This window comes from Clupea harengus, chromosome 1 (genome assembly GCF_900700415.2).
Source record: "Clupea harengus chromosome 1, Ch_v2.0.2, whole genome shotgun sequence".
Classification (NCBI taxonomy): domain Eukaryota; kingdom Metazoa; phylum Chordata; class Actinopteri; order Clupeiformes; family Clupeidae; genus Clupea; species Clupea harengus.
The window spans coordinates 6,415,726-6,434,997 of NC_045152.1; the positions used below are offsets into that span (position 1 = coordinate 6,415,726).

A 19,272-nucleotide genomic window follows, 5' to 3' on the forward strand; every position below is an offset into this window, starting at 1 on the left:
ATTGAAGTGTGAGTCAAGCAGTTTAAGCAAGAGTATTTTTGTATTTCTGTGTGTGTCTGTGTGTGTGTGTGTGTGTGTGTGTGTGTGTGTGTGTGTGTCTCAGGGTGGTTATGCTGCCTACAGATATGCCCAGCCTGCTACTGCCACCGCAGCTGCCTACAGTGACAGGTAAGACACAGTCCAGTGCTCGCACATCTCAAACGACACGACCTCACTGGACCTCTGAGCTCACTCTGTTTTACTGCCTGAGAAACGCACGAGCACACACACTTACGCATCACACACACACACACACACACACACACACACACACACACACACACACACACACACACAGACACAGACACACACACAGACACATGCACACACACTCGTACACACACTCGCACACACACACATGCACACACACACATGCACACACACGCACACAAACACACGCACACATGCACACACCAAGACACACGCGCACACACACATATGAACACACACGAATGCACATACTAAAACACACACACACTAAAAGACACACAGACATACTCAGAAACATGCACACACACGCACACACATGCACACAGTAAGACACACACACGCACTAAAAGACACACAGACATACTCAGGAAAATGAACACACCCTGGAACATGTAGGCATACACACACACACACACACACACACACACACATACACATATATACACAAACACACCTGCACACACACACACACCACACACACACACACATGCACATGCACATGCAGACATAAACTCACACACACATCTACATGCACATGCAGTATCCGTTTTCACACTCACAACCAACACACAACAAGCGCGTCCAAATACACACACAGGCACATAAACGCACCAAAACACACGCCCCCATCTCTGAGGTCAACTCTTCCCTTCAATCCCAGTCAGTGTCGGGCACAAAAGGCCATTCTGATTTATTAGTCTAATTCCCTTTTCCTCCAATGCGGATGGGGACTATCATGGTGCCCACTGCAGTAATTGGCAAATTAAATCAAATGAGATGTCAGCGCAAATGTAATGGCTGAGGTGCAGCGTGCTGGAATGGCCGCCGCGACAGTAACTGGGGAATTAAGCAAGGAGTGTGTGTGGGGCGGGGGGAGGTGGGGAGGGGACTTGACAGTCCTCGGAGATATAAGACAGGAGGAGACAGAAGACAGGAAATCTCTTCCTCCAGCCCTGTTTCTTTCTCTCTCCCCCTCTCCTCCTCTCTCTAATATTTGAGTTTATATTTTCAGTTTGATGTGTACGCGTCTCTCAATTTCATTTCCTTGTACCCCCCCTCCCCCCCCCCCCTCCCCCCCCCCCCCCCCCCCCCCACCCCCCCACCCCCCTACCCCTTTCTCTTATAACCCCCCACCCCCACCTCGATATAGTAGGAGTAGGACTGGCAAAAAAGCATGACAAAAGAGTTCAGCTGCTCGCTAATGACAGTTCATGGTGAGCCTCTCTGTCCCGAAGCATGCAATTAGAGGTATTGTGGAGGACATACACAAACACACACACACACACACACACACACACACACACACACACACACAAACAAACAAACAACACAGATGATGGAGCTACAGTGACACTGCTTACAATTCCTGCAACTTTGCCGTGCGCATCATCAGTCACAGCGTTGCCCCTGCATGCTACCTGACAGAGCCCTGACCATGAGGTCTGTGGAATGAATGGCGCTCGGTGTGCTCATTACAAGTCTGCCTAATGTGTTGTTGATTAGGTGTGTAGAGGGACGACGGGCCCGTGCTCATAAAGTGTCTTAAGACGTATGTGCTTACTGGTCTGGTCTGTGCATCCTCCAAAAGCATTGTTGTGCAATAACCTTCATAGTTCAAGAGAGAGAGAGAGTGCTGAGAATACATGTTAATCTTGCTAACAGTTAGCGATGGTTGTAGCGCAATAGCAGGTTTGAAACACATAGCGCTTAACGGAGTTGCTGTTCTCTATACTCCGTCGACAAGAGGACATATTTGCACACTTAAATGAAGTTCCTGTTGTGATTTTATAGCGACGTTTTGACCTCTGAGGTCATCATGACAAGGAACTCAAAGGTCAGCATGTTGTAGTAAAATCAGCGAGGGACATTAAATTCATGTGTGTGTGTGTTCCTCTTGTCTATAAAATGAAATATTAATATAGAATGCATCACGTTTTCCACCCTACCCTAACACCCAAAGGGGGTTATTTTTTCTGATCCCCATATTCTAACCATACATGAATGATCTAGCACTACTTATTCCAGATCAGCTGTCCTGCTCTTGTGACACTTTATTGGTTTGGGTCAGGAAGGAGGGAGGGACGAGCAGTGTGGTGTTTTCACAGCCTTCCCCAGTAAGCATGTTTTGCAGTGTGTGCAGCCTGGAAATAGAAACACTGAAAGTCAAGCCTCTGCCTTACACTGTATTTTGACAGGTCCAGCGTAATCGTTTAAAAACGGTCGATACATTTACTGAATGATATTGATTACATTATCATTGCTGGCAAAGAAGAGACATCTGCGTACGTGTGTGTTGACAAACAGAGGACGCACTTTGCTGAGGACATATTATGTCCTTATGTCTCGTGACCTCGGCTTTGTAGCACTATCGTCAAATAACAGTTGAACATAAAATGGCTAGGTGTCATCTACGCGCCGTCCTTAACAGTGTTTTTTTTTTTTTTTTTTTAACCAAATGAACCTGTGATTTGAATGTCAACACGGAAAAAGGCAGCTAATAGAGTCACCATTAACTGAGCCGTGGTGCAGACGCCTCTCTCTCTCTCTCTCTCTCTCTCTCTCTCTCTCCCTCTCTCTCCCTCTCTCTCTCTCTCTCTCTCTCTCTCTTTCTTTCTCTCACTCGGCCTCCGCTGTGCTTGAGACGTGTCATCTTCTTTGGATGGCTTAAACACGAACGTGCATTTGAGTGACATCCGGCCGCATTAGCTGGAGTAAGCTTCACCCTTAATAACGGTCTGACAGCACAGCTCTTGCCGGCCTGTTCGCATTTCGACACATTCATGTTATCTGTAAAACAGATCTGTATAACCACAGAGCTGCTAATCCTTTACAAAAATGCTCAGATTTAAGAAAGCCCCGATAACAAATGCTGGTAAGATTAGCTTGTGAAAAATTGTATGCTCAAAACAAAGAGAGCAACAAATTGGTATTGTGAAGTCATGCATTTTTTTCTCTCGCTTGTGTTTTAATAATAGAATTATTAATAGCATATGAATAATTTGTATGAAATTAATCTGTATATGTGGTTATATAATTTCATGAAACTTTTAGAGGGGGGTCGTTAGCCATTTATAATTCATTTTTCAAGGTAACCGTTTTGAGAGGAAGATTTCACCAGAATAAAAATGATTTATTGCCCGGCGTGTCAACTCCATACATAATTAAAGTAAAAATTTCTGTTAATCATTACAAATTCTTTGAAATGGGAAAATGAAATGCCCATTAATGAGGATTCGGTCAACTGGCTTAGGAAAGCAGTCGTCTGTCGGACTCAGAGTTGCCCAGTAAGGATAGTGGGGCTCCCCTGCCTCTTTAAGTCACAGAGCGGAGTGGAGCGAGGCGTCGGTATGGACACGAGAGGTATAACCCTTCTCCCCACATTACCTCCCATCAGATGCCCACATAACCAGCAAGCCCACTGGGTCCCCATCTCCAACCAACCACCCTTCTCTTCTCCCACTACCCTCTCCCTCCCTGACTGCACGCCAGGGTGCATCCGCTGGCTAACGCCATCTGGTGAGGCCCGATGCTTCGGGACGGGACGAGTACCTGCAGCCTTGCTGAGTGAGGGTGTGGCTGGAGCTTGACCTCCGCTGCAGTTTCTCTCTTTCTCTCCTCTCTCCCTCCCTTTTTTGTGGTAGTCAGAGCGCTCGTACAGTCTTCCACTGCAGTTTCTCTCTCTCTCTCTCTTTCTCTCTCTCCCTCCCTTTCTGTGGTAGTCAGAGCGCTCGTTCAGTCCATCTGGACGGCTACAGGGCCAGGGACAGATGGGTTAGCACCAGGCGGAAGTCCCAGCAACTCCTCGGCCCAACACGCACAGACATGGCCCCATGCACACACACGCACACACGCACACGCACACACACACACACACACACACACACACACACACACACACACACACACACACACATACAGTACACATGGAGAGCAACACACACACACACAGAGAAACAAGCAACAAAGCACACTTTTTGGACTCTCTGTGTCCCTGCGTTAAACCTTGCCTTTGGATACACACACACACACACACACACACACACACACACACACACACACACACACGACACACTCAGTGCACACCTCTCAGGACCGGGAGCATGTGCCTTGCTGCCTGGCGTCTCTGCCCCTCCCGCTCCCTCCCCACTGGCTCTGGTTGTGGGGGAAGACGCGAGGGCTGCACGCATGTGAAGTCAGGTTGCAGCGGCCTGCTCTCTGGACCAAAAAAAGTAGCGTAGCCTTCAGGCTAAAAGACCAGCTGTCTCTGTGACAAACTCTTAGGGGGGATGAGGGTTGGACGGGGGTTTTCTAGTTGGATTACCGGATCGGTCCAGTCACTCTGTTTTCATTTTTGTTTTTTGTTTTTTTTTACGACAGACATGACAGGTTTATAAACAGTTTTATTGAACTGATTCAAAGGACTGTAGAGTTATAAGTTGTTTTCGTGCTTAAGTGATTTCTGAAGTTAAGCTTGTCCCTGTTGGATTGTTAATGGCACTAAAGCCTTTTTGACACTTATCTTATATCACTAGGCAGCAGTAGCAATCGCACAACATCACTCTTCTAAACAGATGCAATGCCTCCTGAAGGTTTTATGAAAAACAAATGTCGACCTTCACCTGTATGACCTTTCTCTTATAAGCAGAGTGTTGCCATTTTAGGATGTATAGACAAAGATAAACTGGGTTATTAGTAGATTCCGATTCAGGAAATTGTGATATATTGATTGTAATGTCATTTGGTAATGTGTTTGAAAAAAAAACATGACATTTCAATCGCATCAGATGTGTCCATAGAGTGCATGCCCTTTGTAGCTCTTTTGACAAGTACACATACTGTATAACAATGTGATCAGAACATGTATGTACCCTACACTTGTGTGTTCCCAGTGAGCATCGTGTTTAGTGTGTATGCTGTAGGTATTGGCGCTTAATGGGACTGTTTGTGTGGTGCACTGATGGGAGTAGAGACCGCACCATAAGATGCATGGAAAATGACATTGCATGAGTGCATTCTGTTTACCTCTTTAGAGTAGACGTGTTGCGGGGGTCAATACTGTCATGTTGAATTCGAGACTGTGTTACCAAACAAGCCGCCACCTAACGTAATTAAGAGGGCCGATTCAATCTGAGTGCTTTGCGGGAATGAATGATTCATTAAGTTATTAAATATAGCTGCAAGCTGCAATTAAACAGAGGAGGGGGGTGGGGGGGGGGTGGGGTGGTAATATGGCTGACAACCTATGCCTCTAATTAGATGCAAGATCAGGGCATGACATATCATTTATCACACATGTACAGTCATTCACTGAGCCCCGAAAAATTACACTGAATGACGCAGTGGAGGGGAGTGGAGTTTGTTTACCCAGCAGCTGCTTTAAGCACTGCACTCACACACAGCATCTCAGGTGGAACATTTAGCACTGGAAGTGGAAGTAAAAGACATTGTATAGTTATTACTACTAGTAGTAGTAAGTAGCAAGTAGTAGTAGTAGTAGTAGTAGAATCTGTTGAAGCAGTGGTAGACACGCAGTTTAAAATTTGTATTCTTCAGAAAAAACAAAGTAGGATGGCATTAATAGGCCCATCTTAATTATGAGGAGGGTGAAATGATGCAGAGTTTGAAGTCGTTTTTGGTTGACGTAGTTGTTTTTGTGCTTTTGTGGGTATTTCAGGCGAGGCACTTTATTGATTTTTCTCCGCTGTAATGTATATATACACCATTTCACCCGTTAAGAACCTGTCACTATATTATTACATTTAATGGGCTTTGACCAATTATTTTTGTCTAGTGTTATTACTGAAGTGGTCACGGTTTGGACATGCCTCCTAATACCAAAGCTGTAGACGACCGTAACTTTACAGCATGCATGCGTTTTGCACACATATATGGGACATTTATTCAGGTCTTCATGTGTCGAAAAAATGAACTACCTTGAGAAACCTGAAGCCTGACCTGAGAGCAGTTAGTTCCCATTGAATCGGCCCCTAGTCAGCGATGAGCCAGCTTACTACCCATGTGTGCTCTGCACTGTGCATTTCTTCTGGTTTTTAATCTCATCTGTTTTTATTATTAGTTTCTTCTGTTTCTTTTTCGTTCTTGCTCTTTTTTTATTCTACGTCTCCTTCTCATCCTCCTCCTCCTCTTCTGCTTCTTCTCTGTCTCTCTATCTCTCGCTCTCTCTCTCTCTCTCACACATACTCATTGCCATGTCCTTAGCCAGCATGAGTATGCACTCCTCCATTCAGCCCATCCCCTGTCGTACGTGTGAGTCTGCACTTGGAGCTGCGGTTCCGTTGCCTGTGAACTGAAACCCCATCTACCACAAAAAACACCCCCCCCCCCCCCCCCCCCCCAGCCCCAACCCCAACCCCACCCCCTCCTCCTCCTCCTCCTCCTCCTCCCCCTCCTCCTCCTCCCCCCTTCATTCAGCAGCCAGTCAGCAAGCGGTATTGTGAATTTTATCTTCTCTTGCAGAAATCATTTCGTCTTCGTTGCAGCAGATGAAATTTCTTGTAACACCTCTTCAGGTAAAATAAAATAAATATGAACAAAAAAAAACAACTGAATAAACTGAATCACCCTCACCGTTTTTTGATGCTCCCCCTCAAGGGAAGCGAACATATATATATATATATACACATATATATTATTTCTTTATTATTATGATTATTACTATTATTATTATTATTATTATTATTATTATTGTGCACCAGATAGCTAGCGCCTGTGTTGCGCTGTTGTCTCTTTGTTTGAGGCCCCTACTAAGTAGATGTTACTTTTGTCTCTTCTATTGCGTTCATGAATGCCTCTTAAAACTGAAGTATTGTTGGAGTACGTGCATGAGGATAGCTGGCAGGCATTGCGCTCATCCCTCCATCGCCCTTTCTGTTTTTCGTTGTTGTCTTCTCCTCCTCTTATCTCTGGCACTGCTTGGAAGGGGCATGCGTTCCTGACAGAGAAAGATAAATCCACTGACACACGCTTGGAACCTGTCTGATTTTTCTGTCCCTGTGTGTGTTTTTTTTGTTTGTTTGTTTGTTTGTTTGTTTGGTTGGTTGGTCGTTTGTTTTTTCCTGTTGTGTGTCTCCCCTCATTGTTTATTTGATCGAGACTGTCGCTCCACTTCTCTGTTCACCTATTGTTTTCCGTTTGTTTATTTGGGCATCTCCATTTGTTTTTTTTTTGTTGTGTGTGAGTGTATGGGTGTGTGTACACAGTGTATGTATATGTGTGTGGACGTATGTATGTATGGTCGTATACGTGTGTGTATGTATGTGTGTATGTGTGTGTGTGTGTGTGTGTGTGTGTATGTATGTATGTATCTGAGTGTGTTGTTATTGTGAAACAATTGCTGATTGGGTTGTACGGTGTCTTGCACATTGCTTGTAGATGGCTAGATCTTTGGAATGACTTTAGTTGTGAATGTGATTTGTGATTCGCCTCCTCCGCTGCATATAGAGCAGAGCAAATGGACCTGTCCCTCTGCTCTATTGATTTTGTGACAGAGCCCTTTTAAGAGTAAAAATGAATATGCTAAACAGATCGTGATCCAGGCCAAAGGCCTATTCTTGCAGACATTAGCCATTTCTTTGTAAAAAAATACGCTTGGGAATCTGTAATCCGTTTCCTGGAGAGAAAAAAAGATGGATTTGTAACAGGATCATCTAATCAAGGCTAATAAACAAGGCCACAGTCAGAACCTGAAATTGAGTACGATCGCATAATATGACGGTGAATAACACAAATAGACACCTATATGTACGTGTGAGAAATCCGAGATCCTGTATCCGGTCATACTGTTCCACAAATTCTTCAAGGTAGCCAATGAATGAGTAAAGCCTCTCCAACCCCTCTGAGGTAGCAGTCGATACCTGCTGGCAATCCTCCCTGACCCTGTATGCACATGTGGAAATATAATGAGGAGGCAGGCCAGTTATGCAGACATCCCCCGCACATCAGGGATGCGTGACGTTGGGGCTCCAGCGCCGGAAACGTATTTTAAACGGGTAGAATAGCTGTTAACAAACACAGCACAAACAATTCTTCGAAAAAATTATTCGTCCGCGTGGAATTGTGGAGATTATCTTCGACGGAAGTGACAAAGGTTATGCACCTGGATGGAACTATGCAAGTAATTGCCGCAAATGTTCTCAGTCCTGTACTGGGTCACTGAGCTGGTCTTTGTGGAAAACACTTGTGTAGTCAAAAATAGGCCATAACACAAATATAAAAATAATAGGCCTTGTGATAAATTGCTCTCCTGGGTTATCACATTTTCCCACTCTAAAATGCTTTTATCAGGGTCTTTAAAAAATGCAGCAGGTCTTCGTTCTAATAAAACCGCCAAGCGAAGAGCAAGTCGTTCATTGACGTACAGGTCTGATGTAGATTCAGAAAGAGCTTAAAACCCAAGTGAATATTTTTTATTGACTTCTTCAAAATCCAAAATTTCCCTCTCAATAAGATGCGTGTCTATCTTGGGTCCAGTTAGGGGTATATAGTGCATAGTTTAAATCAATGAAAGCGTTTCTTATTAAAAGTATACACGGATAACACAGGTCATGCCCAAAAATGTAAGAAAAAAAATACTGGCAGTGCAATGAAATTTGAAGACAGCCAAACTGTACAGAGCATAACAATGTCCAAACTAATCTGCTGTGGATTAACTTCTTAATCGTAAAGGGTGGGGGGCGGGGGGGGAGTGAGTGAATATGCAAATCACCTCATTTATAGGCTGTGCTCCTGCTTTCTGATTGGCTCTTATCTGGTCCAAAAACACCATGCATGCATAACAAGGCTCGGAGGAGCAGATAATCCAGGTTATTTCACTGCTCGGCCTTCTGGGAGCCGGTAGCTCGCAGCTCTCAGTCAGTCAGTCAGTCAGTCAGTCAGTCAGTCGGGAGTTTAAAAGGGCTACAGGCTCAGACAGGAGATGAGACAAGCCTCTCGTGAGAAGCAGGGCCCACACCCACCGCTCTTAACAGCTGAAACATCGCCCTCATAAGAATAGGAGCCGTCAGAACATATATATCAAAACAGGAGAGGAGGTGGAGAAGGTGACTGATGTACAGCTTTGCCGTGGCTTCCCACCAATAGAACCTTAGGTGTGTGTGTGTAGAGAAACAAAAAGAAGAATAACATTTTAGGCTGCTTGCATGCATGCAGCTGTTCAACTCCAAAGAGGACATACCTTTTCCAACATATATAATGTCCCCCCTTAACCTCCCGGTTTTTGTTCCTTGACTCTTTTTCTGTTCTTAATTTACTATGTGTGCTGTGGTACTGATTATTCCCATGAATTGCGTTGAGTAAAACCTCTAATTGAAGGGCTATTTTGTGCAAGAGTGATCACATAGCAAACAAATGAATTCGGACCAATTCTGACGCACACACACACACACACACACACACACATTGTTTCAAGTCAACTGAAATTATAACGTCGGATATCAGAATACATTAAACCTGATCAGCTTGGCATGGATAGTTCTACACTACTGTGACTGCACCCATGCCCACAGCTACAGAACTTCACAACAATAATTGCGGACATTATTAGAACAAGCAGTGACCTTTTTTTCACTGCTCCGGAGCATCATGTAATTTCTTGCACAAGCGGCCCTTCAAATCAGGACCAGCGATGTCCTGTGTTCACAGTGGCATGACAGCAGAGCAATGCGGTGCTCTTTCCTCAATTACTTCATTTTCAGTGTCGATGTTTATTTGTGTTTTTTTTTTTTTGTATTCGATTTTGTTTACTTTCCTTAGTTTTTCCAGAAACACTCGAGATCATTCACATGTTGGGTCATGAGTATTTGCTGTGTTAACGTCCTTCTTGTGGCAGCGCTCAAGCGGCTGTGTTTTCCCCCTGGTTGCTTTTTGTTGTGGTTGTTGTTTTGCAGTCATTTTTGTGTTTTGGTTTCTATTGTTTGTTTGTTTGTTTGTTTGTTTGTTTGTTTGATTGATTTTTCTTTTTTAGCGGTTGATACTGACACATTGAGGGTGTGTGTGTGAGGGAGAGTGCTTAGTAGGGGTGGGGGAAAAAATCGATTCTTCGATTTCTCTCGATTCTCTCTACAACGATTCTGTTTCGATTCAGAAAAGTTCATAATCGATTTTTTGAATTAAAAAAAAATATATAATTTTTTTTTTTTTTTTTTAACACATCCATTTTGTGTTGAAATGCAAGCTGCATCGATTATTGCATTGTTCATTGAAAGTCATAATTCTGACAAGGAAAAGCTTTTTCTCTAATAAAAAAATAGAGAAGGTAATTCATCTGCTGATTTTCTTTAATTATCAAACACAAAGTAGGAAGTGATTTGAGACTGAGTAGCAAACTCAAATGTTTTAAAAATCGACATGCATCGATAATCGTTTTATCGGTTTAGAATTGATAATCGATAATCGATTTAGAATCGATCATCGATAATCGGTTTAGAATCGATAATCGGTTTAGAATCGAATCGTTGACCTCTGAATCGGAATCGAATCGAATCGTGAGGTGCCGAGAGATTCCCTCCCCTAGTGCTTAGTGAACGTGTGTGTGTGTGTGTATCTATCTGTGTGTCCTAACTGGAGTGTGTCCTGTCTTCGCAGTTACGGACGAGTTTATGCTGCCGACCCCTACAACCACACACTTGCTCCAGCAGCAACATACAGCGTTGGTGCCATGGTGAGTTAGAAAAGGAAAAAAAGAACTGCACCACTCCCTCTCCTCTCGCTCTCTCTCTCTCTCTCTCTCTCTGTTCTCTCGCTCTTTCTATTATTCTGTGTCAGTCCCTCTGGTCATTCCTTTGCATTTTTTTTCTCTGTATGCACTTCAGAAATGTTTGCTTTAATTCTTTTTCTATCCGATTCTCCTTGTTCTTTTTTTGTTTCACTTTCGTTCTGCTCCCCCTTTCCCTCTGTATGGATTTTTAGCACAGCTGACATCCCCTCACTTAAACGTAATTGAATTTGTCTCTTGTGCTAACGGCAGCTGAAATGCCACATTAATCCTCACAGTAAACGTGATAAATGCCTTAATTTCTTGGCAGTGTAGTGCATGTTAGTTATTATATTTCTAATTTTGTGAATATCACCTAGCAGAGCACTTCCTTTAATGGAATAATTAGTCATTTTGATAATTAAATCCATCACCTAAGTGGTGCTGTAGCAACAGCTAAAAGGGTGTGTGTGTGTGTATGTGCACGTGCGTGTGTGTGCGCGTGTGTGTGCGCGTGTGTGTGTGTGCGCGTGCGTATGTGTGTGTGTGTGTGTGTGTGTGTGTGTGTGTGTGTGTGTGTGTGTGTGTATGTGTGTGTGTCAGAGAGAGAGAGAGAGAGAGGTGAAAAGCTCCAGCAGGGCTAGGCAGGTTCAAGCTTTTGCTTTTCTCTGGCATTTTTTAAGAAGGGAAACAGGGAGTCTCCATCAACACACTGCATGGTCTCAGCAATCTGCTTTGTGGCATACCTCTGCCGTATGGTATTATTTGTGTGAGTATTTTCTGTGTGTGTGTGTGTGTGTGTGTGTGTGTGTGTCTTGCACTTTGTGTAAATGCATTACGGGCTACGAAAGCAAGCACTTGTGAATTTTGTTTTTCCTTTTAATAACGTGTTGTAATTTTTTTTCCCCCAACCCGCTCACACTCCTGAGTAGCCAAACACGTTTCTTCCTGGCATGCGGTGTCTTGGTATGCTTGCTGCATGACGGATGCTGATTGGTTGGTTTTTCGTCCGGGGGTATGTACAGAAGCATAATGTGAAAGCCTGCGGGGTCCGCGCCACGACCATTAAAGTCACGCAAATCCATGGCTCTGTCTTTCCTCTCTCCCTCTCTCTCCCCAGAATGCATTTGCACCCCTGACTGATGCCAAGACCAGGAGCCATGCGGATGATGTCGGCCTTGTTCTTTCTTCATTACAGGCTAGTATATATCGAGGTGGATATAGCCGTTTCGCGCCATATTAAAAGAGAAAAAAAAACAAAAGAGAAAAAAAAGAAAAAAAATCTATTCAAAAACAAAAACACTATGAAAATCTTCCTTTGGGGGCAAAGAGAGAATATTTCAGAGGCCTGGGTATTGCAGTTCATGCTGTAGTGCATCGTTTTAGCGTCTCTTAAGAGAGAAGTTAAGAAAAAACGGATATTTTTCGTCTTATACCTCAGATATTTTGTGCTGTGTATTTTAATATTGTGGGTTTTTAATTTCTAAAGATTACATAGATCGTTGGCTGTAGAGGTGTCTGTGGTGATCTAGAAAGCTGCTAGATTTTAAAAAAAGAAGTTAAAAAATGAATGAAACAAAAGTGAGAATACAAATTGTTAGGGCTTTATCATGTAAATGAATTATGTATGATAAATATTAAGTCACTTGGGGTTATCATATTTTGTAAGAGTGTAAGTGACTACAGTAGTCAAGTGTTTTGTTTTGTTTTGTTATTTTCTCTCTTGCTTTCGTTGACATTGCTTTTGTTTCCTTCTATCCTGGTTTCTTTACTGTAGGGTGGGGGGGGTGAGGAGGGGGGTGGGGACTATGGTGAGGTGCGATATCTAGAAGTCTCTAGAAGGAGATAGGGAACTGTAGTTGTCCTGAGAGTCTGGGTGTAGTTTCATCAATGCTAAGAAGACAGGCAGCCAAGGAGAAGGGGCCAGCTGTTGTATCGATAATATAAGCTGTCTTATATCATTCATTAGTCTAAGCCAAAGGTTATGTTCCTGGGGTGTTACATGTGTATATTCAGATTTTACATAGAGACAAGTAGAAAGAAAAAAGAAAAAAAAACTCCCTGAAAAAAAATATATCACCATGACAGTATTTTACTGGTGAACTATACTCTAGTCCGTAGGTCAAACCCCTACTAGTTTTAGGCCAACCACAAAATCTTCTTTTTATATTACTTCCAGTATATTGATTGATATAATTGCTGACTTTTATATTATGGGAGAGATTCAAAAAGAAGAAGAAGAAATACGGTGAAAATAGCACCGTTTCTATTTTTTCTTTTCTTTTTTTTTCAAAAGTATTGAAACTATGATTATTTGTACCAGATGAAAGTGAAAAAAAACAACAGTGTATTAAATATGAGCTGTGCAGTGCAAATGTTCTCTTATACGAATACACACCTGTAAAATGTTTTAGACTTAGTGTAGTAGACCAACTGTTAGAGAAAGGTGTCTCATTTTTTATGGAACCATACTCAGATTTATATCAACACTTTACAAGTAATGCAATCATTATGTAGATATGATCATAGTATTTTTGTCAACTCTACTATTTTGCACATACAACCTGCAATTTTTCATCGCTTCTCAGCTTGTGGAACATTACTTTTGTTGTTTGTTTCGTTTCAGCTTCCTTTAAATGTTTAGTTTTGATATCATTTATAATGTGACATCCTTTGTAATATTATTTTCTAGAACACAGCCTTTACACTTTGAAAACTGTTTGATTATCAAGACAAAATGAGAAATATATGACTTGTGAAGAAAAAAAAAGATATCCATATGTAAATATGAAATAATGATAAATCCGTCATTTATAAGTGCTACACAAACAAGCTGTCAAGGTGTCCTCGAAGAGTTGCAGCTTGGCTGTGCGTACACAAAATACTTCCCTTCATGTTGTTTACAAGTATACCTAATTAGAGGTGTTTGTCACGTATCTCATTTTTTTTTTTTTTGTATTTATAAAAAAGTTTAAAACCATGAAAATAACAACAAAAATCAGGCAGCTTCAATTTATCCAGCTGCAAAATATCCTCTTGTGTACTGTGTGTGTTACATCACACAACTTGGCAAAAGTATCTTACCCACTGCTGTGACTCTACTATACAATCTCTGCTTTGACTATGTGTTGTGAACAGGCCTTCTCCTTGTCATTGTATGTGCATGCACTTTGATCCGCTTAACAATAACCATCAATAAAGTTTCAAGTTTCAAGATAAGGGGAATTGGTGGTGGTCTGCTTTCTTCCTATATCTATATCTCTTTCTATATGTTTTTTTTTTGTTTTGTCTTCTCACTGTCCTCATGGTGATATATGTTGCTGAGTGAAGGTTATATCGTTTTGATGGAGAGTACTTTTGCCATAATATGATTTCATGGAGTGAAATTGCATTTAAGAACATAAAGCCCAAAGAAAATGGACGCGACTATGGGAGTCAAATCAAATTGATGTTTTTTGAAGGACTGGGGACACTCGTGTGGAGTTGGGTCTGAAATTGACTCTTTGTGCTTTCCAGACAGAAAGACTGATGGCGCTGTTTCAGTGACAACACGATACCTCGGCTTTACAGAGACAGTATGCAACCGTTTGCCACTTCCTGAAGCATGTTTCCATTGGCAACTAGTGCTGGGACCATCTTCAAATTCATTTTTTATGGCATACGGCTATGTGAAGGGCAGGTAAACACACCTGTCATTCCGACTAGCTGTCTAGGCTATGCACTACGCAGTTCTGTGGTCCAGGTTGGACGACTGTGAAAATGTAAAAGAAAGCTTTCACAGCATGATATCACCAACTATATCGCCAAAAGACATGAGTTAGCATGCTAGCAAGCCTTGTACCAGTGCCAACTGTGCTGTTGGTGGTGTTTGTAAGGTTCTTGCATGCCTTTCCAGTAGATTGCTAATTTAATCAGTGCCAACTGTAGCGTTGGTGGGTGTTTGTTAGGTTCTTGCATGCCTTTCCAGTAGATTGCTAATTTTTGAGCAAAACTGACACTTTAAGGGGCGAGACGCCTTTATCATGCTGCAGACTACGACTCCTAGCATCTTAACACGAGGCTTTGTTTTACATCACTCCGGTGTTTGACTGATAAAACATTAGCGCAAATGGCAAGAGGGGGATGAAACACAAGCGGTGATTTCTCGAGCGTTCGCGGCAGCTGGCAGCGGCTGATGTGGAGGCTGTTGAAGGTGTGATTCACCTGCCTGTCTTTCGGTGGCACGTGTGAGGAGATAATGGGCGAGGAGCTTAAGCGTTTGTGCTTTTTCATAATCCGCACAAAGTATTTTCCTCCTGGAAGTTTACTTTCGTTTTTTGTTGCCGGAGTGTCTGACAGGCCTAACAATGACTCAGAGCCCACCGATGTGCTAAACACACACAAAGCCAACCGCGGAACAAAATCCCCTCTTTTCTAAAAGGTGGGGGTGGGTGGGGGGGGGTGAAGGAGGTAGATGTTAATTATGACTGAAACAGTTCACGAAGGTATATTTGAATTTCATAAAATATGTATAACACAGATAGCCCTAATTAAAGAAAAAGACGAAATTACCTCTCAGCCTCGATTTGATCAGTCTAATTAGAAAAACTTAGCCAGGGGTTACACAGGAAAGATAAGCAGTATAAATGTTTAAATGTGATGGAGGACTCACATTATGCTTGGTAATTACAACTCGTCTTCACAGAAGTGGGTGATCAATAATTAACAGATCTGGGGTCGCATGTCAGAGACTATAATTTAAAAATGGTTATTAATTACATTATTAAAAAAAAAAAAAAAAAGGTCTTTCTTCTCAGATTCTGGACGAGCCCAGCCTACATGGAGAGGCAGGGCCCACAGGTCTGTCACGTCACGTCACATCTGTGTATTTACAAGCATACACCGGCAGCATGCAGGCATCCAGAGGCACACATGAATGTAAACACAGATACAGTTCATTAATGAGTGTATGCACGCACACACACACACACACACACACACAGACCCACAGACCCATCACACACCGATGCACACACACACACACACAGACCCATCACATACCAATGCACACTCACACACACACACTCACTCACTCACCCCCCCCCCACACACACACACACACACACACACACTCTCACACCCACACACACTCTATCACACACACTCTCTCACACACACACACACACACACACAGACCCATCACATACCAATGCACACTCACACACACATTAACACACTAACACACACTCACTCATCCCCACACACACACACAGACCCATCACACACACACACACACACACACACACACACTCACTCACTCACTCACTCACTCACTCACTCACTCACTCACTCACTCACTCTGGGTTTCGTGCTCCCCCCATCTAAATGTGCTCTCTCCACACAGCCCCCCCCCCCCCCCCCTCTCAGCATGGCCCTCGCAGCAATGATATGATGTATGTGTCAGAATGAAATCAAGTATTAAATAAAGTCTCTCTGCTCTGTGTGATTCACTGAATGGGCCTGGATTGATTAGCATGCACAGGGGCCCGAGAGGAAGGGCGGGTGCCTGCCTCCTTTACGTAGGCCTACCCATCCAACGCTCTCCACCCCCCCACCCCCCGCCCCCAACATACACCAGACCCAGACTCACAAATCACACGTGTCACCAGCACTCAGCGTTTATTAAACTTCTCAACATTTTCGTTTTCTTTCTCTCTCTCTCTCTCTCTCTCTCTCTCTTTCTCTCTCTCTCTCTCTCTCTCTCTCTCTCGTTCTTTCTTCACCCGCCCTCGCTCCGTGGCTACTCAGGCATTCACATCATTTACATCAGCTGGGGAAAAGGTCTGAGTGATTAATCTCATTTCATATAGATCTGCATAAATGTCATGCAATCAGAAGTATTGATATTTTTAATGTGTCTGTCATGGTCACATACTCTTCTGAATGAAGTCAAGACTGGCGGGAACATTACCGTAATTGGTGGGACTTTTTATTTTTTATTTTTTTCGCCCTCCTGTTAATTATTTTTACCGGAATGACATTTCATCTCTGTATAAAAGCCGCTTCTTGCTACAGCACTTTGCGGCGCTGGGACTTATATTGTGTGGGCAGTCATGAGAAACCGTTCAATTCGCCAAAGTGTTCTGACATCATGCAAGGCACTCTGAGAGAAGGCTCCTCCGAGGCCTGGCCGTGGCTGGACCTCCAGGCCCTTCGCCTTCACACTCACACACAGTCACACACACACTCACACACACTCACACACACACACACACACACACACACACACACACACACACACACACACCATTACCTCTCTGCTTGCATTAACATCAACATTTGCATATTGTCATTTAGCAGATGGCGGCATGCAAAGGGATTGAGGGTGTAGTGAACGTATACTGTATATTTAATCAATTATGCTAATGGCTAACTCCACTCATGATGCTAGCATTGCCAGCACAGGGTGAACAACAGAGGCACCTACAATAACCCTTAACCATAACATTATGCATAACCTATCTGATTCCAGCCAGAGGCACCTATAATAACCCTTAACCATAACATTATGCATAACCTATCTGATTCCAGCCAGAGGCACCTATAATAACCCTTAACCATAACATTATGCGTAACCTATCTGATTCCAGCCAGATCTATACATAGGGAGGGGGAGAGGAGTGAGTAAGGGTGAAGTATGAGTGGTCAGGAGCAGATTCCATAGCAGCAGATTCCTCACAGACAGCACAGACTGACGCAGCCCCAGCTCAAGCGCTGAGCTCACCTGTAGAGAGTGTGATGATGACAGGCTGGTGACACCTGGCCTAGAGACCCGACACCAGGTGAACACTTGCCTTGGCTCGTTTTCATGTTTTCACACAGCTCTCACTATGTGTAAGCGTGGCGCACCTGTAGAAAGCATTAAAATGATTTGTATTTAGTATATATTTAATGTATTACTTTTGTACAAAGTGGGCCGAGTATAAACACATATATGAGTGACCATACCAGCCGTCCCTCAAAAAGAATCTTTAACTGATAACATTACATAATGGCGTATATTTTCTTTTAGGTTATTAATACCATGTATAAAAGTCTGTAAGTATTTATGGACATGTTAGGGCAGAGAGGTTTGAGTACCTATTCTAGGCAGTTCCAGGCGAGAGCCAGTGGGGAGGCACAGGCCTCTCAGTCTTCACACTGCTTCAGGTAGACAGCCACACACACGGCAGAGCCTCCTTGGGTGGTGTTCCTGGTGCACCCCTCTCCCCCTTTATCTCCCCCCACTGTTAACGTGTGACTCATCAGCCCCCGCCATCCGCCATCACCAAGCACCAACACACAGGAAGTGCGTGACTGTCTCCTCCAATCAGCTTAGGAGCTCGGTTGATGTTGGCACCGCTTCTGTTACAAAACCTGCTCTCTGAGCACTGAAGAATATCGAATATCCTCGCGTCCAGGGAACAATGCAAGAATCAAGGTGTATGTTAGGTAAGGGATAATGTAGAGTCCGCCGGTAAGTATTGGGAAAATAAATCTTCACAGGACGAAAGAGACCCCCGACGCAGAGCAGGCATTGATTTTTTGCAGCGGCCATTATAAAGAAATATCATACCTCTGGACGTTGGGGTGGCCCATTCAAATCTATGGAACTTTTTGCAACATTCTGAGGAGCCGTGTAATAAACAGATCATATTCTCCCAGATGAAAGTTATGGCACCAGTGTGTGTGTGTGTGTGTGTGTGTGTGTGTGTGTGTGTGTGTGTGTGTGTGTGTGTGTGTGTGTGTGTGTGTGTGTGTGTGTGTGTGTGTGTGTGTGTGTGTGTGTGTGTGTGTGTGTGTGTGTGTGTGTGTGTGTGTGTGTGTGTGTGTGTGTGTTACTTCCTGTACACCAGTGTGTGTGTTACTTCCTGTACACCAGTGTGTGTGTGTGTTACTTCCTGTACACCAGTGTGTGTGTGTGTGTTACTTCCTGTACACCAGTGTGTGTGTTACTTCCTGTACACCAGTGTGTGTGTGTGTGTTACTTCCTGTACACCAGTGTGTGTGTGTTACTTCCTGTACACCAGTGTGTGTGTTTGTGTGTGTGTGTTACTTCCTGCACACCAGTGTGTGTGTGTTACTTTCTGTACACCAGTGTGTGTGTGTGTGTGTTACTTCCTGTACACCAGTGTGTGTGTGTGTTACTTCCTGTACACTAGTGTGTGTGTGTTACTTCCTGTACACCAGTGTGTGTGTGTTACTTCCTGTACATGTAGATGCAGCGGGTGCTCCATCACGCAGAACCCTCCGTAAACAAGCCAGTGACTCTTAGTCTATCATCCTTATCACTC

General features: G+C 43.4%; 1 protein-coding gene across 9 annotated transcripts in view; it reads left to right on the forward strand.

Annotated features, from left to right (window-relative positions):
* The window catches only part of rbfox1 (RNA binding fox-1 homolog 1), a 231,020-nt gene extending 216,841 nt beyond the window's left edge, over positions 1 to 14,179 (forward strand). For 8 of the 9 annotated variants that reach the window (XM_031565770.2, XM_031565777.2, XM_031565793.2 and 5 more), the window contains 3 exons: positions 104 to 168; positions 10,852 to 10,927; positions 12,081 to 14,179. In XM_031565770.2, coding sequence (XP_031421630.1) covers positions 104 to 168; positions 10,852 to 10,927; positions 12,081 to 12,203 — 264 coding nt within the window. In that variant the 3' untranslated portion in view covers positions 12,204 to 14,179. Of the gene's footprint in view, positions 1 to 103; positions 169 to 6,726; positions 6,780 to 10,851; positions 10,928 to 12,080 lie in introns of all 9 variants that reach the window. The other variant, XM_031565782.2, reaches the window with a different exon arrangement.
* The last annotated feature ends 5,093 nt before the right edge of the window (positions 14,180 to 19,272 follow it).